The 26,353-nt window shown below is 41.4% G+C and overlaps 1 protein-coding gene across 4 annotated transcripts in view; it reads right to left on the bottom strand.

The window, feature by feature from the left end:
* The window catches only part of KCND3 (potassium voltage-gated channel subfamily D member 3), a 259,340-nt gene extending 233,462 nt beyond the window's left edge, over positions 1–25,878 (bottom strand). For 2 of the 4 annotated variants that reach the window (XM_077929065.1, XM_077929063.1), the window contains exons 1-2: positions 25,410–25,877; positions 13,666–14,832 (exon numbers count right to left, since the gene is read on the bottom strand). In XM_077929065.1, coding sequence (XP_077785191.1) covers positions 13,666–14,771 — 1,106 coding nt within the window. In that variant the 5' untranslated portion in view covers positions 14,772–14,832; positions 25,410–25,877. Of the gene's footprint in view, positions 1–13,665; positions 14,833–24,958; positions 25,322–25,409 lie in introns of those variants that run through there. The other 2 variants (XM_028734493.2, XM_077929064.1) reach the window with 2 other exon arrangements.
* Positions 25,879–26,353: the final 475 nt, after the last annotated feature.

A 26,353-nucleotide genomic window follows, 5' to 3' on the forward strand; every position in this document is an offset into this window, starting at 1 on the left:
AAGATATATCCACAAGTGTGGCTTGTGGAAAGGAAATGATTCCCAATACAAACAAATGTTACCTGTAATATCTTCAAATCTATTAGTTTGGGGAAAATGATGCTCATTTCATACAGGAAAGAAACTAGCACAGAAGGCTCAGAAAAATGGTTCTTTGATTGGACTTCCACTATATTAAATTCAAGCTCTTCTTTGGGTTGTGAATTTTAGACTGGCTGGCTGGGTAGGAAAGAGAGATGCTGATGAAATTTTAGAGCTGGACATAGCAAAAGGAGTGTGTTGCATCTTATCTGTATTTTCATCAATGAGGTTAAAATGTGAAGGGCAGCACTTACATTTAAACATGGTCCCCCCACCCCCCCGCACCATGAAGTTTAATGAGAATAGTTCGAGCTGTGACTCATAAAATATGATTGCCTGGACAAAAACATCATTTTCCAGGTATAGCCTGAGAAAAGCAACGGCCCACAACTGATAAGTTATTTTCCTCCCCCCCCCCTCCATCTGCATCAAAGAAAGCAGCAAATGAAATTAAGGCGTGAAATTAAGGTGTTATGCCTCTTGAACAAATCCATTCCATCAATGGTGCTGTCAGAATAGGACCCAAGTGGTCTAGGACACCCCTCAGAAGGATGAGCAAGAGAGCCCCCAAATCCACATTCTGAAGTGATACAATATTATTGGGAGTGAGGTGAGGAATAAGACCATTAAGTCCAGAGTCTAAAATTACCCCTAATTGCACTGTTGAATTCAATGACAGTGTTCTTGTATGTCTTCCATTACTTTGTATGAGGTTTGCAAAGGAGTAACTTGCATCCGCTGAAACTATAGACAAGAGGAATTAAATATCTATTTCTATTGGCAGACAGAACTAAAGGTAGGACTCTTTTTGAGGCATTTGTTTTCAGAGCTTTAGGTGTTCAAATTACTTTCCCTGCACATGAAATGTCATGTCTGTTTTCATCTTTAAGATGCACAACTGGAAATATTCTAAGTATGTAAGAAGAGCCCTGACCATAGGTGCACGTAGTCTTGGGATATGGAGCCTGTGGACTTCTTCAGGTGTTGTTGCACCTCAACTCTCATCAGCCCCAGCCAGCATGGTCAAGGGTCATGGATGATGGAACTTGTGGACCAACAACATCTGTATGCACACAGATTCCCCAGCCTTGATCTAGTCCATTATCCTGGTTTCCACAGAGGCCAACCAGATGCCTCTGGGAATCCTCTAAGCAGGACGCGAAGACAAGAGTCCTTTCCAGCTGTTGCTCCTCATCAAATATTATTTAGTGATATACTGCCTTTGAACTTGGTTGGTCCATATGGCCTACACAAGAAATATGCCCTTTATAGGAAATGTGTTCAGAATTCAAGTTTGTTGTGCTAGGTTTAGCATGACTGAAGACTGTCTCACACTGCCTTTATTTCTCTGTACTTAATAGCTCCACATTTGATGACTCAAACTTGGGCCCATTCCATCTCATGTGACTTTGGGTGATGTGAAAATGTTTAGAATTGTGACGGCCCATTTACACAGTTGATGTTGTAGTGGTGAACAGTCATGTGTGAATCAGCCTACAATGAACAATCTATTCCGAAATTTAAAATGCAGTGTTTTTCCCAGTGATTGATGACAGATAGTAACAGCAAATCAAACAAAATAACATAAAGCTTCCCAGATTTAGAAAGTTACACTGAAACCCTGCCTTTAACTAAGCTAGGCTTTCTGCACAAATAGATCTACCCTGCACTGATTAGTGTAGCCTTCCAGTAACCCCAGCAAAACAAAGAAGGAGCTGCTTGGAGGCTAGTCAAAACCATACAAACTTGTTTGTAAAATAAATGTCTTCCATTTCGGAAACCCAGTACATGTTAATAATTTAATATATTTCAAACTGAAATATTTCAATTCAGAAAGATCTGGAATAGAAGAAGAAATATTTATACGAACTATTGGTGTCAAGCAAATGTCCTGACAGATAGAAATGTTGTACAACCCTGTCAAATATATTTTTGTTCTTGTCAAGATGCAATATTGGAGGGAAACTTTTGAGTAAAATCATATTTTAAAAACAAGAAATGTCTTCAGTCATATGGCAATTTCAGATTTTTGGACACGCTGAACCACAACTGAAACCTACATGTGAGGTTAATATGCAGATAATTTTAAAAAGAATAATTCTGTCAGCTTTTTTATTCTTTTCCAGCAATAGCCTGCTTGTTCGTGACTGCTTATTTTATCCTAACAGGAATGGCTCATATTGTTTATTGGCAATTTTCTTACCCATTTTTAGCATCCCATCTTTCACTAATTTAGTTCATTGCCTTTGTTTAAATTCCCATTTAAATGCTGAGATCTTTTCATTGGTTATTTTTATGGTAGACTGAAGCACAAAGGGTCTTAAGATCATAAGATGTCCTACTGGGTTGACAAAAGGTCCATCTAATCCAATCTTCTGTTACCAATGGTAGATACCTGTTTTCTTTGGAAAGTTTAGAAGTTTAGAAGCTGGGCATGAAGGGATTTGATTTTCCTATACAGGCCTAGTGTTATGTTTCTGACAGTGGTGTAGCAGAGGAGGAAACACGATGAACCACAGTTCTGGGCAGGAGCCTAAGCTCAGAATGCCTAAGCTCAGGGTGATATAAAAATAAACAGGACTTCTCATTTTATAATCATAAGCATGACTGGTAATGATTATTTGGGCTGAGAGCCACCTTTACCCTTAGCCATCCCTCACAGCAGGTCATGAGTCATTGGTCGGCATGGTCAAAAGTGAGTGTAGCCACTCCACACTCTCTCATGTATGCACACTTACAGAACATGAACATGCCCACAACCCCTTCTGTTAGCTGCTCCATTCAGATCAGCTGAGCAGGAGGGTTTTTGTTCCCTCCTTATTTATCAAGGACCAGTCTGATAACCAGGGAGGAGGTGATTTGTACCAGGACACTGTGCTAGGCCCACCACAGTGCTGCAGCTACATTCTCAAGGTTTTCTGGGGCAAAAAAAAGTGGTTGGAGTGTTGGAGGGGGATTTCCAGCCGGTGGCAGAGGACAGAGTGACTCCAGGAGACATAGGTGTAAAAACCCAAACTAAAACGAAGACTTTATTACTAAGCAAATAAACACAAACTCTGGTGGATGTTATTCCTGCAGGCAGGCAACAAAACTCAGCTTTTTTCCTTTATAGCAACGATCACCTGCAGCCAATTAATCCCAGAAACTTCTTAAAGGTATACACACATGTTTCTGTGCCGAATGTCCTCTAACATGGAGAGTCAGATCAAAGCCACCCCTGCTCATCATAACTCTGTTTCACTACATTGCTGGTGGCTAAGAATGTGACTACTTAACTCCTAGGTCTCATTATAGTGGCTGTGCTGGGTTTAGTTTGGAAAACCACATGTTGCTTTTGCAGACCTGCCCTGTGCTTGATGTGCATGAAAACAGTTGTACCTCTGAAAATCTGAGGCTAAACTGACCAATTGCAAAGGAGGAGAGGTCTCTTGTATTTTTAATCACTGGAAGATAAATGTTACTTCCACATCCCTGCTTGAAAATCTCCTGTTCTACACAACTGTCCAAAGTACAGACCATTCTCACCTTGATGGTGGACCCCATACATGATAGTCAAGTCCCACCAACTCTTGCTTCCCCTGAGAAAATTTCCATATAAAGTGCCCTACACAATACTTGTGTAAATGAACTCACCTAGGAAGCTGCTTTATTCCAAGTCCGACAACTGATTCATCTAGTACACTGACTGGCAGCAGTTCTCCAGGGTTTCAGACAGGGAATTTTCCTCAGCCCCACCCGGAGATGTTTGGGAATGGACCCAAGACCTTTTGCATGCAAAACAGATGCTCTACCACTAAGCTATGGCCCTTCCACTTCTCACTTTCCCTATGCACACACAGATGCCCAATATTTAATTTCATTTCACAGAAGGATGGAGGAGGCTGCCAGCCTCCAGAAGAGAATGTTTCTGCCTTGAAGTGGGCAGCTGATTTGGAATTAATTCTGAAGAGCCGTTTCAGTAATTCAGATTGATTAAAGATGCACCCAAGAATAACACTTTCATTACAAAATCTCCTGAGTAAAATTTAAATGATGCTAAATTAAAAACAGCCTCTGTTAAATCAGAATCTGATGAGCACAACAGAGCTAGGAAAGATGCAGGATGTATAATTTGATTCCTTTGTTTTGTGCATCACTCTGTGAGGGTTACTGACATTACCTGTCCCTTTGTTCCCTTTTGGTCCCTGAAGATGCATGCAGGATATTGTTTGTTTGTGTGTGAATTTAGGCCCTAAGCAGGATCCCAAACCAATCTGGGGCAATTCAGGTTGACCAGGGATTTGGTTGGTGTAGGTTGAGGCAGCTCCAGATCACCCTGGGTTGGATTGGGTCCACCCAGAATGATCCAGAACTATCATAAAGGGTGTTGCAGTCTGGTGATAAGGAGGGAGAAGAGGGAGACACTTATAAGCAGCCACCGTACTTCTCCTTCTTTTCCCCCTCCTGCATGTTTAATTTGGGTTGAAAAGTTCATGAGAGTGCATTGAAACTAGCCTACTGTACAAGGCTAAAATTCACGTTGACTGCTCTGCCCACTGTTGCCTTTAGACTCATCCAGCACCGGCATGTGATGCTTGGAGAGTTGTCCAGAAGGGAATGTGACCCTCAAGCTAAAAATATTTCCTCATCCTTGCCTTATGTGAACAGAGCATTTTCTGCTGGCTTTCTCTCTTTAGCTGCTGGGTTCTCCACCCCTTCTATATTGCTCCAGCACTTCCTGCAATCTGCTTTGAAGCCAGAATTTTGCCTTCTAAGAGCTGGCAACTCTAGTTCTTCTGAAGTGGAGTTCTGCCAGCAGCATGAGGCTGGGTAACCCTTTCTGGAACCAGTGAAGTCTAATGGTGACCAGGCCAGACTTATTCAAGGAGACCGGTATTCAAATTCCTTCTCAGTCATGAACTGGACACAGCATGGTTAGCCATATCATTAGCTGTCAGCTCAGTTTCTCCTTTGCAAAATGTGTAAAAGAGTGACACACTTCTCATGCTGCATGTGAGTGTAGCCCTTTGTAAATAAGAAACGTTGTATTTAAGATTAATTAATAATAAGTTCAGGAATAGTTTGTTGTAGCTCAAAACTGAGTTGCAAAATCAATTGTGGCTTTAGTGCCTTGTTTCTTTTCATTTTTAAGAGAGGGAACTGAATGCGCACAATACTTGCTACATCACTAGCTCTTTTCTCCCTCCTACCTTCTTTTGGAAAGGTCTTATGTGATGAGCTACAATGATGTTGCCATACTACTAGAATACACCCCAACACCAAAAGCATAATGTCTGCAATTCTGTTGGCTCGCCTAGCTAAATTTAAGTAAAATGATGCAAAGCTTTGTACTCTGGGTTCCTTTCAACCATCAGCTACTGGTATTACTATTCTTCATGTATTTTATGTTGCATTTTACAGAGTTCATGGTTGTCTGCCCATCTCCCACAAATCTGACATTTTGTTTGGGCAGATCTTAAATGAACAAGAGACCTGCTTCATACATAGGCAAAATTCCCTAGGTCCGTCTAAGGGGAAAAAAAGATTAGCAGGTAAAGCTTCAGATATCTAATTATATTTTTTGAATACATCTATTTTTAGCAAACCCTTCTCTGCCTCAGTGAATGGAATGTGAGAGAAGTTAACCTACATATTCCCAATTATTTACAAGTCAATCTGTTTTGCTAACAAGAAAAGGGGCAGTCACTCAATTACCCAGATTAAATTCCTCGATGCGTAAAATAAACCAACGCTCTCTCCTAATTCTTATTTTAAAGCACACATAAATTTGGCTGCTCCGTCCCTATTTCAAAAAATGCTAATTGGGCTGTAAAGTGCAACTGAGCCAGTAGTGCCAAACTGTTTATAAAAGCTCAGAGAACTATTCAGATGCAAACTGCCACAGCAGGAAGTGGGCAAGGTACAGGCTTATCATACAGTACACCAGAGAGTGGAGTTGGATGATTTTGGCAATGTGCAACAGGTAGGGAATTGCAAAGATACACTAATTAGGGGAACTCTTCTGCCAGAAAGACCCCCAAAGTGTATTGTATAATGACGCCTGGGCAGAAAGAGATGTCTGAAAACTTGGAAAGTAGCACTCAGGCTGCACCTTGGGAAACACTAAAGCTCAAAGTTGAGCCGAAAACAAGCAAACACCTTTATACATTGCTCTCAAATAGGAAAACAATAAATGGAACAACAAAGCAATTTCTCCAAGTGTAGTTATCCCTTTAATTGTATTCCAATGAGTGCAGCTATTATTAGCATGAATAAAATTGTTGGCAATGATGCTCGTATACAGAGCTACACCATTCAAAAGGCTTCATATACATTACACCAGCAAATCTTACAAAAAGACTGTGGGCTGGCAAAAGACTGGCATCCAGGGTTGGCACCTACTGAATCCCACACCTTAGCAAGGGTCAAGCACGCCTCCAAATCTTCTACCATAGATATTCCTGTTTCTGGCACAGAGATGCAGACTTCCACCTAAAGAGGTTTGATCTTGTTGCTGCCATACTATTCCTTTCTTGAGCTTGAGGCTGGTCTATGCTACCAAGGCCTCCCACTAGGGAAAGATTTTCTTGTGCCATGCAGGTAAATGAACTTGTACCAGTTTGCTTATTTCTTCCTCCCCACTAATTCATTTCCCTTTTGTGCTGTGCCTTGTTAGTCTGAGAGCAAGGATTGTCTTCATCATAGTAATCTATAAACCCTCTGTGGCGTTCGTACAGAGCCCCCAGTCGTTTAACGGACTAGTGACCTGTACACCACTGCTTTATTCTTCCGCTGCCACCAACCAGGTTTCTTCTGGTCAAATACTGAGTCTCAATCAGGTTGTAAAGTCAACAACGAAGATTAAAGTTTATTGAAGAACAAACAAGTTTTAAATATGTTCAGAACTGTTTCTCAAATGCGCGCCCTTAACTAGATGTGGCACTATCTCACACTGTCACACGCTTCTCTCTCAGTTCTATCCCTGTCTCTCACTCTAACTGTCACTTTTACTGCCTCTGTTTGACCCTCACTCCTCTATCTCCCCATGGTAAACCCCTGGACTGAGCCTCAAAACCAAGTAGGCTCCGCCTCTGAGCTTTCTCATTGGTCAATCTACATTAACCATTTCCATCCCCCCATACAAACATAATCACAAGGAATGGGCAAACGCCACACCCTCGGATAAGCCCTTTTTCTTTTTCTTTTTTGGCAGAAAGGGAGGATTAAAATAATAATAATTAAACAAATAATAATTAAAAAGGAATCTGGTCTGGGACCATAATAAATTATTATTATTATTAATTAAATAGCAACTTCTGTCCTGCTTCCAGTTCAGGCCTACTTTTTGCCCTCCCCATTCAAAGTCCGTCTTCACCCATCACCCTTTCAACTACCCTAAACTAGGTCCTCCATGCAGTTCCAGTGTTGGGATTGACTCCCAGTTTGCCTTCCCTCCAAAGTCTTTCCAACCAGGGCATGGGGTTTGGTCTCAGAGCTGCCACAATTTTTATCACTTTCCCAAGGCTGTAGCTAGGCTTCAGCACACTGTAGTGGACACCATCTGCAGGCAGCCAGCTAGCCAGGCAGGCAGAGGCAGGTGTAAGGTTTGTGTGCTGGTAACACAATGATGCTCATAATACCGCAGTGGCATTTTTATTGGGTTCAGGTGGAAATATATGCAACTGTTGCTGAGTTCTCCTCTGTGCTTTGTGGTAAAGGTGAAATGTTTAGCAGAATGCCACTTCCAACCTTGAGTGGGGGTGCATTTGTCATACCCCAACTCACCTGGGAAGAGGATTCAAAATGGTTTTACCCTACGGAGGAGTTGGGGAAGGGTCAAGTGGGCCATCAGGCCTATCAGAATGGGGAAGAAGCCAGACATTATAAGCTGGCTCCTCCCCAAACACTACACTCTTTTTGTAGCTCCCTCCCTCTCTATGTAGTATGCTTGTTCGAGGACTGAGTAATAATTGTGTAGGTAGCCCCTGATTAGCCTTGAGAACTCTGGGAGCCTTATTCCTTGGGTTGCATTTTTTATTGGTTTAATGGGCTTTTAGTCCAGGCAGGAAAAGGGAAGAGGGAGGGACTGAGCAAGAGAGGAAGGGGTATAATTTTGCAAATGGCAGCCCTGGCTTGCAAGAAGGGAATAATTTTATCAGGCTTCTCTCTTGTATTTCCAATCACAATGATTTTGGGAGGAATGTAAAAAGAACTTATCAGTTGATATCAATTGATCAGGGGTGAAAAAAGACCTCAGTCATTAAAACTCCCTGACTCCTGCACTTAATGTTTCCAAATTTTGCAGGCTACGTACCTAGGGGCTCGTCTGTGTACAGCAGTAGATTTCTGAAGCAATTTAATAATGATACATCTAATTGACCTCATGGTTAAACTTTCCCCTCAGACAGCATCATCAAGCTCTCATCAAATCAAAAACATTCCTACAATTCCAGTCTGATACTTCCTCTGTTTAAAAATAAACTAAAGAAACAGTGTCCCAGACTCAGATTATAGCTTAGCAGAGATTTAGAAGATATGGCTAAGATTTTCGAAGTTGTGTGACAAATGGATTTATGTGTTCCTTGAGTACAGCTGCCAAGTTTGATGCTTTCAGTCTTTTACTATAAATAACTGTTGTGTAATCCATATGTTGTTTTGGTAAGGTTGAAACAATCCACGGCAAATTTTATGGAGGACCAGTATTCTTAAGTTTTTTTTTACTCTACTGGGGTTTCCTCTATGGCAGGTTAAAATGTCTAAAGAGCTCAACAATCCAACCAACTCTTGAAGCAGTGCACTGATGGGGGCATTACCCTAATCCCTTGGAATTCTCAAATAAATCTGAATCCTAGCCTGCTGGTGTGTCAAAGTATTACGTTTAAGTATTTGGATGCTGCTAAAACTCAAATTCAGAGGGTGTTGAACCTGAAACCTGTGGGAGGTCATGTGAATAGTACATCTGCATCCATTTCCAACTAAAATAGTTAAAATTATAGGAAAACCAATAAGACAAAACAGCCAGTCATAGGAGGCCAAAATAGGTCATTACAGACTTCCTCTGAAAGCTTCCAGGTCCAGCTTGAATAGCAGGGCTGTGCAAGACATTTTGCTGCCTGTGGCAAAAAATAAGATGGTTGTCCTATCCACCTACAGAAGCTGGCTGGACTGGCAGCTGAATATTTCAATACTAAGGTCTAGTTGTGGGATGCAGGTCAAGTCAGGGGGCATGCACAACTCGGTCCTCTAACAGAACGGTACAGCCAGGGACTCGAGGAACAGCCAGGGAGCTGCCACCAGTGTCTTCCAGCATCTACCACCTGAGGCAGTGATCTATCTCTGGCCAATGATAGGATGGGTCAAGTTGGATGGTAATTTGAATAATAAGAGAACTTGATTGCTGTGTGCCCACAAGCAATGTGCATTTGCCCTCAACTCTGGCAATCACTTTCATATAAAACACACTCACACACTCATGAAGGTTCGAGTTCTAATTTTTGAAGCCTAAAATCCTGCTTCAAAGAGAAATATTTGCATTCAATCTTTGAATCAAATCCAAAGTTAGAGAATGTTATTACAGTTTCCTTGAATGTACAGAAACACCATGGCAACCATCTTGGTTTAGAGCTGCCTTTTGCAAAGCTTAAAGTAACAATGTCCTACCAGGCAGCATGGAACTTCATCAAAAATCTAATGCAACAAGTTGGCTGAACAACCCCAGTGACAGATAATGATGTGATTTGTGATGTCATCTCACTTTGTTCATTTTTTATGAACTATTGATTCCATTCTGCTTTGCAGCTCGTTCTCTTTCATAAGATTTTGTGTTTTCAAAAACTTTGATATGTATTTCACAACATGAATTTGGCCATGTAGAGATAACACAGGTTGGTTTACATAATTTTACTACAGATATACAATATACATGTATGCAGAAAGGAGATGATTTGGGTAAATGGAAGCTAACATAGCAGGATATGTTATTATGGGGGGGGGGATACAATTTTCCCTAAAAAAAAAAAAAGATGGTCTAGGCATCATAATCTAATGAATGCTCACAGAATCTCACTCATGTGCACTCACTTAGATGAGAGCACAAAATAATGAATCACGTGATATTTTGTAAGTAATTTTTAAAAATGCAAACGCTCATATTCCTAGTAGCAGATGACACATAAACATGATAGATCAAAGAAAGAGATATACATAGAGCATTGGATTCTGCCATCAACATGTCATTATCTGATGTTTTGACCTTATTAGTCTGTATCAAAGAGGTCTTTAAAAGATGTCAGAAATGTAGATTACACAAACTGATTGCTACAGCAACTTGTTTCATTTAAAATCACCCCAGACAAACAATAATAACGGATATATGTACGTTTAACGTTTGGCAGGGAAGTGATTTGTGGAAAGCTTAAATAGATCTTCCTTAAATGTTAAACATCCTATTTTAGTGTCTACATTTTTTTTTATCCTCATCAGCTAGTTTAATGCACTCCCACTATAATTTCTATGATTATCCTAGCCTGAGAACACTTTAGAGTACTCAAAAACACTCAGTTTGGACTATCATTATGTCTGGAAAGGAAAGGTATTCTATGCAACAGACCATTTCTTTTAGCTAAACAGTGAACTAATGGTACCATGGAATCCTTCCCTGCTATGTTTTGACAAGGAGACATGTTTAATTACAAAGCATCCTGTTATTGACAAAGGGTGGAATACCAGCAAAAGTGCATCTCCCTTCAGATGCTAGCTGTTTGCCAACATTCTTGAGACTCGTTTTAGTAACTTTTAATAGCAAATCTTTATCATGACATTATACCATCATTTTTATAAATACCTATATTCTCACTGAAACCGATATGATACATATGGTATTATTTAGGGCAAAATATTATAACCATTCTAAAACAATATTCAACACAGATTACATGCGTGCTTTCTTTCACCTTCAACATTTGGATTTGATATCCCGCTTTATCACTACCCGAAGGAGTCTCAAAGTGGCTAACATTCTCCTTTCCCTTCCTCCCTCACAACAAACACTCTGTGAGGTGAGTGGGGCTGAGAGACTTCAGAGAAGTGTGACTGGCCCAAGGTCACCCAGCAGCTGCATGTGGAGGAGTGGAGACGCGAACCCGGTTCCCCAGATTGCAAGACTACCGCTCTTAACCACTACACCAGACGGGCTCTCAATTTGTAAATAATTTTTGATGTGTCCCATTTTGTTGGAAACATACAATAAGTAAAGTGGACATTTGTACACATTTATCAAATTTCCCCATCATTTTACACCAGTGTCATAATAGATCCTTTTAAACACCACCCTCCTTCAAAACATCCTTTTATAACCATCACTTGAATTTATGTGTGTGTTGATCTTTTTTCTGTCCCGCTCCCATCCTAGCTGAATTATTTGGCTGCTTTTGACCTGTTATCACTAAAGAAGCCGAGAATTAGGTATTTTAGAGATGACTCAATGTCTAGATCATAATATGGTGACATTCCAACACTGATTGAAAACCACCGGTTAGAAGTTTACCATTCATTCAAGCAGATCTCCTAAGCTTTATTAATGTTTTCATATTCATATGTTTCCAATTGGACAGAAAATCCCCAAGTTACTATTGCTCACGTTTTTTTTGAAAAACGAAGTACGTTTTAAAAGTTTTAACCTGTGATAGCTTGCATGTTCTTGCATAGTATGAAAGCCTTTCAAAGCAACAGCAACACTATACTAAGTCTAGCGATCAAGCATCATGAAAGCAATTGCTAAATGCTTAAAAATCAAAAGCCACATGAATTCCCAGGCAGAAGCACACTTGACTGAAAACTGTTTACATTTTTTAGTCTTGTATACAAGATTTTAATTTTGTTACATGTGGAGCTCATGGAAGGCTGGATAGCTTTAAATAGCTGCAAGAGAAGCAACGAATGGTTACTACAATCTCATATGGGGGAGAGAGAAAATGTGTTTCTCTTAAGGTGCCCCCAGGTTTTAAGCAACTAAATCAGCCACCTGAAATGTTCAAGTTGTTTTTGTTTTTAAAAGCTGTCAATTCACCAGGATTCCTGTGAAGTTTGGGAACAAGTAGAAATGTCCCAGGGGCTATGAATTCCCTATTGTTGACTAGACTTGCACCTGTCTGAGCTATTTAGATACATGAACCGCAATACAACAGCAGGTTTATAACACACTTAAGCCCATCTATTTCCATGGGTTCAATGCAGTGCCTTTTTTTAAGAAAAAAGGTGCCAGTACTCACCATGAAGGTATTACAGTAAGTGCCACACTTTTAACATTGGGGGGGAGGGAGGTGTCAGTACTACGTACCTTTGAGTACCCCCAGAAAGGAAGCACTGATTCAATGCATAATTCTGTGTTGTGTTGTTAACATGGTGTTATAATGGCCACAGATCTTCACTGACCCATGAGCTGTTGATGCAAACTGGGCTGTTTCCTGTTAATAATCCAGTTCTGTTCTCTAAAATCTTACCATATCTCAATACATTGTTTTCAATACCTATCTGGATTGAAACAGGGATGAAGGAACAATCTAAATGTCTCAAGAGCCAAATTCACCATGCTTTCTTTTTCCTTTTTTTAAAAAGAACAGTTTAAAATGTTTCAAGCATACACTGTTCCTCAGAGGCATTTGTTAATGTATGAAAAATGTTAAGCATGGATCGCCAGGACTTTTGTTCATTGCTAACACTACATGTTTAGCATTTGTCTTCTCATACTCATCCCAAGCAGACATTCCTGTGCTTTTATATCTGCGCTCATAAGATGGGCAACGAATAAACGGAGTATGTTCTAAAGATCTGGAGAAGATCTAAAAGTCCTAGAAGGTCCGCTTGAGTTGACTGTAAGGATATAGCCTGAAAGACGGTTGTTGCTGCTGTTGAAGATTATGATTAACATTGTCATTTATTTATTTATTAAATTTGTATACTGCCATTCATCTGAAGAGTTCAGGCCGGATCATCAATACAATTGTAAGTACTGCTGTGCTTAAGCTGACATCTTTGAAAAAGAACAGATGCTCAAACTATTTATCTGCTTGACTTTAATTCCATTAAAAAAAAAACTTCATTGTACCATTCAGTTATTTCCCACTCCCCCTTTTTTTCACCTTCTGCCAGGGTCAGACCCTCTTCTTTCATTTCAATCCTTATTTGACTTTAATAACATTTAAACTCCTGTTGAAGGCAATGTGAAAAGCACCCAGATAATTTCAAAGAAAGAATAGATTCTTTAAACCAACGCAAAAATGAAGATTCTTACAGATCCCTGCTCCTTATGCCAAAACTGGAAGCAAGATAGATTGCAAGTAATGCCAGAGTTAAAACAACAGCAACAACTAAGACCTCATTTTAAACAACAATATGGACCAGATGTCACTGCTGCAAAGCCATCATGACGTTCTGTACATATAAATGTTGGAGGTTGTGCACAAGACAGCATTGAAAGAAAAAGAAACAGACCTCAATACAGTAGCTGCTTAGGTCTATGTTTCAGAAAAGGAAACAAGCTTGGAACCTCATCCCACCAATCAGCTCATGTGACCTTTGGTCAGGAAAGAGAAGTGAAGCACTTACCCAAGAGTTGTCATGGTGACAATAGTGTACCAAAAAGAAGCTGGGATGCTGGTGAACTTGCTGGCTGAAGATCCTTTCTCTGCATAAAACATCACAGTAGCAAAGATGATGATTGCCATAGTGAGAGAAAATAGAAGAAAACCAAGCTCTGAGGCACAGCTCTTCAGTGTGTACCCCAGGATTCGCAAGCCTTGGGAATGACGGGAGAACTTGAAAATCCGGAACACCCTGAAAACCCTCAGAGTCACAAAGGCTCCACTGACATCTTCGTTGTCTGTCATCACCAAGCCAATGTAGTATGGCATGATAGCCACCACATCGATGATGCTCATGACACTCCTGATGAACCTGTAGCGACTGGGAGCCGCAAAGAGTCGCATAAGGTATTCAACTGTAAAAATCATAACGCAAGCTGTGTCCAAGCAGAAAAAAGCCATTTCGTACCTTTCTCCACATGGCAGTTCCTTATTGCCAGGGATTGTTCCACATGGTACAGTCTCCACCACATTGGTGATCACAGAGACAGCAATAAAGAAGCCGGTGACATAGTAAAAGACTAAGGCTAAGGTGCTGGTATGGGGGTTCTCGAAGGCTCGCCACATGGTCTGCCGGAAGCTCAGAGCTGGCATAGACTCTTGCTTATTTTCGGAGTCACTGTCATCCATCAAGCGCTCAGCATTTTCCCGTTTCCTGTCTTTGTACTCTTCATAGCAGCAGTCCCCAATGATATCGGGTAGGATCCCATAAAAGGCAAGCTCCTCATCATAGGCTGAGATGCATTCATACCTCGGGTAGTGCAGTTTTCCAGTCCTGTAAAAATTTAAGATACACCTAAAGACATCAGGGTCCCGGTCGAAAAAGTATTCCTTTGTGTCTTCGTTAAAGAAGAACTCTTTTTCTGTGCTGCCAAGCAGAGTGTCAGGGTACCTCTCCAAGGTAGTCCTCCAGGTCTGGAAGCGCCTACCACTCACATTAAGAATGATGAGCTCATCCTGGCGTTTGTTTTTATCCGTTGGGGCCAGTGGCATCGGACAGTTGGCAACTGGCATCCATCCTATGGCAGCTGCTCTGGCAAAGGGCAGCCATGCTGCTACACCCGCAGCCATGATGGATCTGATGGAAGAAGACAGCTCTTCTAAAAACTGCTTGACTTCAGTTCAATTCCATCTACAAATACAATTAAACAAAATTCAGAGTGAGTGGCCACTTTGCCTTTGATGCTATCTTTATAATGATTTAAGACAGTTGCCGCCAACGTGGTGCCCTTCAGATATTTTGGACAGCAACCCCCACCAGCCCCAGCCAGCATGGCCAGTGATAATGGATGATGGGAGTTTCCTCCAAAACATCTGCATTAGGTTGGGGAAACTTGGTTTAAGTCCTTCACTATTTCTTGGTTAGATGGTAGAGCAAAATGTTTTCGAACATACAAACTAGGTGAGGCAGATTTTCAGTGGCAACCACTGTACATTAAGTCTACCTGATGACATCTTGAAAAAAGACTCCTGCTGCCTTCTTAAACATTCATAAGGAATTGGTCAGTCATATCCCATGGATAAGCAACCCTCTATCTCAAAAAGTATACTGCAATCACCTTAACTGGATCCCTGCCAATTTTCATTCATAGCCTATTTCCAATGGTAGAAAGATTGGAAAGGGGTTTCTTAGGCAGCAAGACAGAAGTAGCCAGCTTTCCACTGCTCCAGGGATTGGGCTCTCTGTGTTGATTCCACCCCTCCCTCCACCCCCAATAAAAATCCCTAACTGTGGTAGCCAAACATTACTGCTTAGAACAATGAATGTTTTAAAGCACTCATGATAATCAGCATGGAAAAAGTTATGGCATTATTACTGGTAGAATTTTTGAACAGCAAATTATTCCTCATTAAAAGCATTTAAAAGCAGCATCAACACACTAATTTAAATTTGCTTCCTCACAAACAAGCTTCAGATATCATTCCCAGGTGTAAACAATGGGTCCTGATTTAGAAACTCGGAAGTGCACCAAGACATTTCACAAAACGTGTTCTGTATGTGGAAAAACAACTCCTAGTGGTTCGTATTCACATTTAGAAATATGTGGGGTAGCCTATCCTCATGTGACCTGTGTGGTAGTACCCATCACATTGGCATATTCAATCATCCATATGAATATGCTGTCCAGTAGAACATTCTCCCAACTTTGTAGGTTGCTCAGTTTCCCCAGTTCCTCCGGGAGTGACCTATATGTCAAGCAGACAAAAACCTGGCTGTGCTACTTTTGCCAAATGTTGTAAGATCCAGTTCAGCTTTGCATATGCAGAGCAGTTGTTCCACTAGCACAACTTTTTCATCATGCATGTAAAGTAATTTCTGGAGCAGATCATATATGATCATTCCAAATATAGCTGTCAGAAGGGTCTAAAAGTGCTAATTTATTTTACTGGATGACTCATCAGTAGAGTTATCTGTCACAACTGCAAGACCAAGATTGATTTCTAATAATCACAGTAAGTGCAATGACAATGCTAATAAAATAGTAGGATATTGTGAGAACTCACTACCAGCAAGTGTTACTATCAGCTGAAAGGTTTATTATAGTCATTACATATTCAGGGGCCACTTCATTATCCAGACAGTGGTCTAGTGGCTGCAGAAACTGATTCCCTCAGTAGAGAGACTGGCATTTGTTGGGCTAATGCTGAATCCTTAGGGATTAGAGAGGGCTATGTGCATACTCATGGTAGGCACTGTTTCCTCTGCCAAGAGAAAATGCACACCTCTCCCTAATCCCTGGGGATTCAGCACTAGCCCACCAGATGCCAGCTTGCCTACCGATTTGCTTACGGTAATAACAGGCATATTAATAATGCGTTACAGGCTACTGCATTATGAATTTCTATTAGAGAATGCACACATTACCAACAGGGAAAGTCAGGCATAAGCACCATTGAAATCAGTGTGACTCAAAAGCACAGTTATGTGCATATACTTTCAATGCGCTTCAAGTGTGTCTAGCTGGATTGCACATAGCTTTTTAAGCCATGCATTAGGATAGCTGGACTATCTAAAAAGAATGAGCAGGGTTTTAAATTTTGCCTATTAATGCATTAACGATGAGCATAGTATTTTGTGAAAGTGGCTTGGAAAGATGTTGCATAGGGAGATAGATTATACAACGCAAACATGTGCATGTTTTCTCATAAATAAGGCCCCTTGATTTCAAGTGGACTTGCGTGCGAGGCTTTTTGGGTCATATTTATGCATATTTACTCAGAGGTAAGCACAGGAAGGATCTCACCTTTGCAGTATAATGACAACAAAGCATCATTAGAGATACAGTTATACCTGCCTGCATAGTAACCAGCTGTAGTGTTGCTTCATATAAACACTGGATTTTTAATTGGTTAATTACTAGCATAGCTGGCTATATGCCATTAATAAAAAGCAAAAGTGTGATCAGTATAAACACTGGATTTTTAATTGGTTAATTACTAGTATAGCTGGCTATATACCATTAATAAAAAGCAAAAGTGTGATCAGGATATGCAGCAATCAAATTTATTTTATTTTATTGTAAAACTACATGCAAATTATCTGATTAACAAATTATTCCAGCTAGATATCAGGATGTAAAATGGAAGAACCTCACAAATTCAGAGGATTTTGTCTCTCCATTCACAGCTACCAGATTATTTTCCTAGAAAGAAGGAAGATTCCTATATTTAATTTGATAAATTTTCTCCTTTGGCTTTAAAGAAGAGAAACTTACACTAATTATAGTAGACCAGCAGCTAAGCACCTCATTGCTCATTTTCTGGCAATGTTTTTATATGTATAATTTCTCCACTAGCAACTGCCTTTTTTCTTGGTTACCTCAGTACGTCAGAATGGTACAGCATATTAGATATTAGACCACTGTAGTAGGCTAGACTGGGTTCTTGAAAGAATGGAAGTGTTTAAATTTCCAAAAACAGCCATTCTGAGAATGATGTGTATGTTGTGTACAGATGAGTCTTTCTTGATCTTGTGTGAACAAAGTGCACATTATATCAAAATACAACTCTTCAAAAAAGCCAATGAGGGTCTTTCTAACCAAAAACACCAAATAATAAAGTACATTGATGACAATACCCACCTACCAGCATGCCTAGGATGAAAAATAATTTTCTAAATCCAAAGAACTAACTGTTAAAGGGAAGAAAAATGTACTTCACACTGTTGGTGAACATCCTGATTGCACACTGATTTATGCCATAGTAAGGGTTTGGGTATAAATGACCTTATAAAATCTGCAGCCAAACCCTTTGCTTTCTTTACCTTTCTCTTCCTTTGCATTTACTCTCAGATCTCCAGTATTTATTTTCAATTATTTAAGTATTTGCATGTCATTTTTCCACCTCACAAACTGCCATAGAAACAGCTGTTTAAAGCTTTTAAAATAAGGATAAAACATAAAGAGAAGGTGGGAAGAGGCCAGCCAACAGGCAGAACCAGTAAAATGGACGTTATCATACAAGCCGATGAAATTAACAGTCAAATTCTATCAAATGGCAGATTTTTTTTAAAAAAAACCACCCCCCCAAAAACCAGAAGATTACAAAGGAAACCATTAAAAGACTTGCTGAATAAACTAGCTTCAAGGATTAGTGTTCTGCTTTCCTATATAAGTGAATGGCCACCATTCATTCTTACAAAGAAATAAAATGCTGAATTTGAGCACAGCCCCCAGCCCCCACCCCCCAGTGCAGGGAAAGAGTCATACTGCACCCTTTCAGAGGATTCAGAATACAAATCTGCTTTCCCCATATATCCTGCCAATCATAATGATGGGCATTTTGCTAGCTAGTATCCAAAGTTCACTACTGGAACTATCCTACAGTGATCCAGGACCTGGTATCTTTTTGCCTGGATTGCGACAGTATGTTGTATGTGCAGCTACCTTTCAAAGCAGCCTGAAAACTGCAAAGTAACTGGGACTGGTTGTTAGGAACATATCATACCAGTACTTTCGAATCTTCTCCAACATGCGGTCCATTTTTAGGTCCAGGTCAAAGAGCTGGCCTTTAATGCCCTTCATTGCTTGGGACCTTGGCATATGAAGAATCACCTCTGTACATGACTTTATCCAACCTTAAGATTATGTTCTGACCGCCCATGCCATATCTGAATGATAGTTCAGTGTTTCAACATTCTTGGTTTTGAAGTTCTGTGGAACGGGGGGAATCAACTCAAACCCATACTAATCAGGGGTGAGGCAGACAATATGTAATATGAATCATAATACAACAACCACCTGGAAGACTGAGGAATCAGAGTTACAGTGTGCACATTCAGGGTAACTTTCTAGATTTTGAGAATGTACCCCACCTGAATCCACACACCCAGTTTTGAGGGGTGGGGAGAGTTAATACATAAACATGCTATCTCCCTTGAAAGCTGTCAGAGTGAGACTGATATGTCCAATCAGAGAATATAATGTTTATTTATTTCATATAAGTTATACACCACTTGACTGTAAAAACTCAAAGCAGTTTATAAAAGAAGAACAGGCTCCACCCAGTGTCAATTTTCAAGAGGGGCAGGGGTAATTGAAGCCTTACAAACAATAAAAATGCACAGGATAAATTCCTAAGAGAGATGATGTCAGGATTTTCAGATTTGCTTGGTAGTACACAGTGTCCCCGGGTGGCACTGTGGGTTAAACCACAGAGCCTAGGACTTGCCAATCAGAAGGTCAGTGGTTCGAATCCCCGCGATGGGGTGAGCTCCCGTTGCTCAGTCCCTGCTCCTGCCAACCTAGCAGTTCGAAAGCACATCAAAGTGCAAGTAGATAAATAGGTACCACTCTGGCGGGAAGGTAAACGGCGTTTCCGTGCACTGCTCTGGTTCACCAGAAGCAGCTTTGTCATGCTGGCCACATGACCCGGAAGCTGTATGCCAGCTCCTTCGGCCAATAAAGCGAGATGAGCGCCGCAACCCCAGAGTCGGTCACGACTGGACCTAAGGGTCAGGGGTCCCTTTACCTTTACCTTACACAGTGTCCCCACCACTACCACCATCCTGTTCAAGAGGCTAGCTTTAACACAGCTGCAAGTTGGTTGATAATATTCTGGCCTTTTGTTCATTGACAGAACAAAGTCATAAATAGATCCCAGTAAGTCAGTGCTGAAAGCAGCTTGCAATACTTTTGATGCCAGTCACAGCTTTTCCATTTGCCTGGGCCTTTTACCGTAGCCCTACTGCATCCTTAGTTGCTGCCTTTTAATATTGTTTTATGATTGTACTTTATTGCTTTTATTGTATTTTATGGCCGTATGGCCATTTTTGGTTACCTTTATTGTTCACCACCCTTTGACGAAGTGCAGTTTATCAATACCTCAATGAATAAATGAAATGAAATAAACAGAAAGGTACAGAATACCATTATGTTGCTCTAGAAGGCGGTTCCACGCACTGAGCTGAGAGTACAAGTAAACCCTGATGAGAGCTCTGGCAAAACATACAATTCACTTTAATCCCTGCAAGAAGTAGCATCTATGGACACAGAACAGGACTCAGAAGTCATATATTTCTGAACCTACGGCAGATTCCCTGATTTAATGTGAGACAAATTTTAATGGGAAACTCCAAGAAATAATCAAACCTTAATTTAAGTCAATTCCTAGGTTCACAGTATTAGACTCAATGTCATTTCAGTATATTGGTCTATAATGGGCATGGCTATGAATAAAGCAGGAGCTGGTGAAGCATGTACTTCATACACGGTTCTCCCCTGCTGATGGACAGATACTGAAGGTAGAACAGAATGTAAAACTTCCAACATTCTTCCACAACCAAAAATGAAAAGAAGAAAGAGCAGGAGATATGTTACCAACGAAGAATTTTGTGATGCCCACAGGCTTCAGATTCTGCAAAACGTACTGGGTTGTATCCCATAGTGCCCTTTGCCCTGATGGAATGCACTTCAATCCCTCCCAAAAAAATTGCTCCAGGGGGTTGGGGAGACCCTTTGGATCAAAGAGCCTCATCAGTGCAAGGGAGACCACTGGCTACAATCTGCTGTTACTGGTTGACATTTTGTTCCCTGGCGGCAGTTTCTTCCTACGAACAAAGAAATGTTACATTGAGGCTTACATCAGAAGATGGTATGAGGGTATAATTATTGGAACCAGTTAAAGAAACTGAACATAGAACCATCACATGATCTGCTACTTTCCCATGACATCAATGAAAGCCAATTATTAAAAAAAGTGTGATTTCCTATAAGTTACCCTCTTGATACATGGCCACTTATTTTTAGTAGCTCTGCAGAAGATTCTGATAACATTCAGGGATTGCATCAAACTACTCGGGGCTCACATGGCTAAGCAATTTTAATGGGAAAAGTAATATGAAACACAGGCTGCTCAACAGAGACTTTTAGAGAATGCTGGATGGGCATGGAACAATGCTGGATTTATGTGGTAATTGTGTGACTGAAACGGAGTTCTTCTCAAAATTCCTTAGAGGCATCAGAATCTACAATTGCGTAATGTAGATCTTTGTTATAAATTCCAGCACTGTGTGCATGGCCACTCCACAATGTTGCCAAAGGCACTCCTAATGTGTCCCATAAAGCATTACTTAAGATACTAATAGATCATAAATGGGTTACACATTTTAAAACCACTTTTTTAAAAAAAGAAAAGAAAAAGAGCCTTCTGTGTCTGTATGCTTACTCTGAAACTGTAAACTCTAGCTATCTGCACAAAAAAATAGAACATTTGAGTGAATTGGAAACATTATGTTGACATGTCATCACTTTGAGCACAATACCATGTACAGTATGCTTATTCAAAAGTAAGTCCTGCTGCATTCAATGGCACTTACTACCATTCCAAGAACATATGCATAGGACAGCAACCGTATTTATCAATTCCAGGAAGTGCAGACAATTTTCTGATCATGTATGGGCTATTGGCTCAGGCTCCAACATATAAGTTACATTTCAGAAGTCAATAACTGTTGTTGTTGTTGTTGTTGTTGTTGTTGTTGTTGTTGTTGTTGTTGTTACAGGGTGGTATAATTCAGTTGCTTCCAGTAATTTTGGGGAGTATATTTTAGGATATCATTGATACTATGTGGAAGGGCCATAGCTCAGTGGTAGAGGATGTGCTTTACATGCAGAAGGTCCCAGGTTCAATTCCTGGCACCTCCAGCAAACCTTGAAGAGCTGCTGCCAGTCAGTGCAAGCAGTTAGCTAGATAGACCAATGGTCTGAGCCAGTACAAGGCATCTTCTTATGTACCTAACAGTGAATTATTTCAATTTATATCTAGGGGTTGCTTCAAAGTGGGATAAAGACAGAACTGAAAAGGTAGCATGCAAAAGCATAAAATATATAATTGGTATGGAACACTGATCTATGCACGTGTATCACTCAGTGTTTTATTACTCGGTAGTTTGCAGATGAAGGACTGTGAACGACTGCTGTTGAAAAGTTATATGCTTGAAGTAAAGTGAGAGCAGAAGAAAAGTCCTGTCGGTGGTGTTTGATCTGTAATGGCTGTTTCACACATACAAGTCATTATGTGACGCTGCAGTTAGTGACCCTTCAACATATAGGTATACATTCACCCTTAGTTCCATTGACAGAACTTACTTCCAAGGGGATGCAAAAACTATGTATTTGTATTGCCAACAAATACTAATAAGGAAGCAAAGTTAATTAATTAATCAAATCCAACTGTTGATCTTGATCTTTCCTAGACTCCACCCCCACCCCACCCCCCAAAAGTAAAAGCTTGAGATACTGCACACAGTATATTATGTAGCTAATTTAGCAGCAACAGGTTAATGTGTGGAAAGGTATAGAAAGACCTCTCTTCACATACAGAAACACAAATGCATATAGCATTTACAATAAGAGCATTGTGGGCCATGCAGAATCCATTTAGGAGCAAAGTGCATTCTGCAAAAGTGCCCCACCACCACCACACACTGTTGAAGACAATAGTTCACTTGTTACCATTTCAATTAAACATATACAAACATGAATTGTAAACTCCACACTGGGACAATACCTTTATTAGACCAACCAAGACGTCACAAAATAGTGGCAAACTTTTGAGTTCGCCAGAACTCTTTATCAGGTGAGATGTTACACAAAGTGGGCGTGTGATCGGATTACGGGATGACAAAACTCAAAAAAGAACAGCAAAAAATTCCTCATCCCCTTGTCCCCTCCTTTGTGTAAGACATTTCCTGAGGAAGAGTTCTAGACAACCCCCTTCTCACAATTTGGTAACTTTTTAAATGGTTCTAATAAAGCATTGCCTAAATGTGGATTCTGAAGTGTTCAACCCCCTCTTGAACCAACTGTTGTTTTTTAGACATTTTTTTTATTCTAAAAAGCTAAGCATATTACGCACCAGACAGAGATGTCTTGACAGTATCTTTTACTTGGCAGTCTACTGAAGTCGAAAGACTAGAGGAGATTGTGTGCATGGTATGACCCTTTAGACTGAAACCAAATGTCAACAGACTGTGGAAGCAAACAGACTGTGTTTTCTCTAGGTAAGTGCCATGCCCCCCCAAAGGGTGCAAAGAAAATGGTAATCCAAGGCTTTTCTGCTCTCTCAAAAAGACCTGCTCTTTCCAGCCACTCCAGCCATCCTTCCACATGTAGAAATAAAGCTTGTTTGAGCTACGTCTTGCTTTATTGACAATAATTTTATTTTCACTTTGAAAATTCAAATCCACACTCCTTTCTGGGATCAACAGTGCACTGGAGAAAAACTTTATAGAACCACATATTTATTCCTGTTCATTCAGGGGGAAAAGGAAATAAATGATGGACTTTCATCTCATTAACTTCTGACACCATATCAATATTTCTGGGTGTCACTGATCATCCCTAGTTAGACTTGTTTTAAGAAACTTATATTATCTGTAGAAGCAGATAAAGGTAACTTCAAAGAGCAGGGAAGGCTGACAAACAGAATAATGCGAGTTTCATGGAATTATAAGAGCAGGGAGAAAAGCTGGTATTCTGAATACTAGTGTTTCCTTTTTAAAAAGTCCTTTTTATGTGGGTCAGGTTCCAGTTTCAATGATCTTTTCATTTAAAATGCAAACTATGCTCAGATGAGATTTCTACACCCTCTCTCAATTAGATCTCCTCCTCCACCTTCTCCCATGGTAGATAATAAAACTTCTTGCAAAAGATTTCCTCTCTCTTTTCTCCAGCAAATGTACTCAGTGAAAGCAAATCATAGAGCAACAGGATAGAGACATGCAAACTTCATTAATCCAGCCTCCTCCCCCCCCCCCAGCACCATGCATAAAGCCAAATTAGCCAGAACTTACCTTGATTGTTTTTTTAATCACCCACACAATAGATGGAAAACCACACATACAAAATGATCATGGAACAAATGAAGACCAGTCCTTTGGGCTAAATGTGAATCACCTTCCCTAAGTCGGAGCTTTCCACATGCAGTTTGGAGGAATCAGGCAATACCAGCAGAGGGAAAGTAGAGAAAGAGGTGACTAAACGGCTTATCTTGTTATTGCTGAGCCTGGTAAGCTCCTGGGTTGACAAGATGCACTTGCAACCGTCCACCTTTAAGTCCAGCTTGGAGTTTTGCTCTTGCCTGATCAGTCCTATCCAAGCACTCAAACTTTTCCCTCATTTGCTGGTGAAGAATGGGGGACCAGAATGTCTGTCTTGGAAGGTAGCTAGGAAAGCGAGGTTCTGAAGGGAGAGACTGTGTACACTGAGAGAGAGACAGCAATACATGAAGTTATTCATCTGCATGCATGGCTTGACATGGAAGGGCGATGTGACACGGGTAAGGAAACTAAGTTACCTGTTGGAGGCTCTCCACTTAGATAAGCAGGCACAGTTTCTCAGGTACGTCTTGCAGCCAAAGTTGCTGGTGCCCATTTTTTTTCTTCCTTTCTAAAATAAAGCTCTTGCCTTCAGCTCCTATGCAACTCTATGATTTCTGGTTCTCATCCCTTCAGTTTTCCATGTATGCACATCCCTCCCAACAAACACGTTGAAATTCTATACTCAATTACCTGTGAGTAAGTCCCATTGAACTAAAAGGGGGTTACTCCTGAGTACCCACGTATAGGATTGCCCTGCGCTTTTACTTCATCCCGTTTTGGGTCAAGTCCGATTTTGCATTTTGCCTTCCCACCTTTGCCTAAATCTCCAAATCCGAGCGCTCTTGCCTTTCGGAGTTAAAAGAAGCCTCAAGGAAGTGACTGATGGGCTACAGCGGGGCTTAGTGACTTCGGTAAAGTAATACAAATGCATACATACATGGAATACAGGCGCTCAGCTGCTTTCCCCGGCGTGCGTCATCTCATTCGGAGATTCAGATTATACTTAAGCAGTGTGTGTGTGTGTGTGTGTGTGTGTGTGTGTGTGTGTGTGTGTAGGAGTTCAGCGGAATGAGCTGATCTGTGCTTTGGAAGCAAAAGGAGAGAGAGGGGGGGGGGGGGGGACAAAACGGCAGAGAAAGGGAAAGAGCACCGAGGGAAAGAGAGAAGTGTTCCTTAGCATCTCATCTCTCTCTTTTTGGTCACAGTTCCCAAAAGCATCCACCGTCCAAAATTCAGGTAAGGACTTAAGAGGAGAGAGAAGCAGAAACTCGTGTTTCTGACGGGCTGCAAGGAAATTCATCTCCGCCCCCACGCCCGCCGCACCCCCTCTTTTTTCCTCTCCCCCACACGCAGACACACACGCACTCCTCGAGTGCTCCTTACTTTACCTCCTGGGCGAGGTGCTCCCTTGCTATGCCATGCCATCCTCTTCGCGGGTGCCCGTTCAGCAGCTGGGCTGAGGAGGTTGCCATCCAGATGCTGAAGGCGCTTACTCTAGCTGCTGGGACTGGGGAGGGCGGGTCCAGGGAGGAGGAGGCGCTTGCCAGGGGCGCGCTTAGCCCATCAGCTCAGCAGGCGCACGGAGAGGGCGCAGGAGCTGGGTTTGCTGCTGATGCGAATGCGCGTGGACGTCGCCTCCCATCCTCGTGTTCCGCCGCCGTTTTTGGTTACCTCCCTGCCCGGTTCTCGTTCAGCAGACAGATGGCGCAGTCCCACCAGGCTTGCACCAGTCGCCGTGTGGCCGAGCCCTGATGTCCACGCTCCACAAGTTCGCGGGCGGGAGCGAGGGGCATTCAGCACCAGGAGAACGGTGGACAGCTCCTCGCGTCCCACAGGCTTCCTTCCTCCGACGCTCCCGGCAAGTCCGCCTCGCGGCCGTTTCCTTTTCTCCAAAATGCCTGTTGCCATTTGGAAAGGGCCACCCCGACGAGGGAGGATCAGGAGCGATCGAGGAAACAGATCGAGATCTGCAGGCATAGATCGCTAGGCGGGTATCTGGCTCTGGCCTTAATGGAGGAGACCAAGTTCAGCGCGTAAAGCCTGGCCCTAGAACTCCCAGGCAATAACATTCTGTCTCTCCAGGAGTGGGAAGCCAGTGGATATCGATATATTACTGGACTCCAGCTCCCACCATCCGTACCCAGCATTGTCAATGGCCGGGGATGATGGGAGTTGCAGTACAACAAACATAAGCAGTGTCCCAGGTTCCCCCACCTGTCTAGGGTATAAGCTGTTCTCTGGGATAGGGAACATTTAGCAAAAAGTTTAATAGCATTTTCTGCAATTTTAAGACGAAAGCAACCACTTAGGTAGGGGGTTCATGTAGCATCTT

Source organism: Podarcis muralis, chromosome 5 (assembly GCF_964188315.1).
Source record: "Podarcis muralis chromosome 5, rPodMur119.hap1.1, whole genome shotgun sequence".
NCBI lineage: Eukaryota > Metazoa > Chordata > Lepidosauria > Squamata > Lacertidae > Podarcis > Podarcis muralis.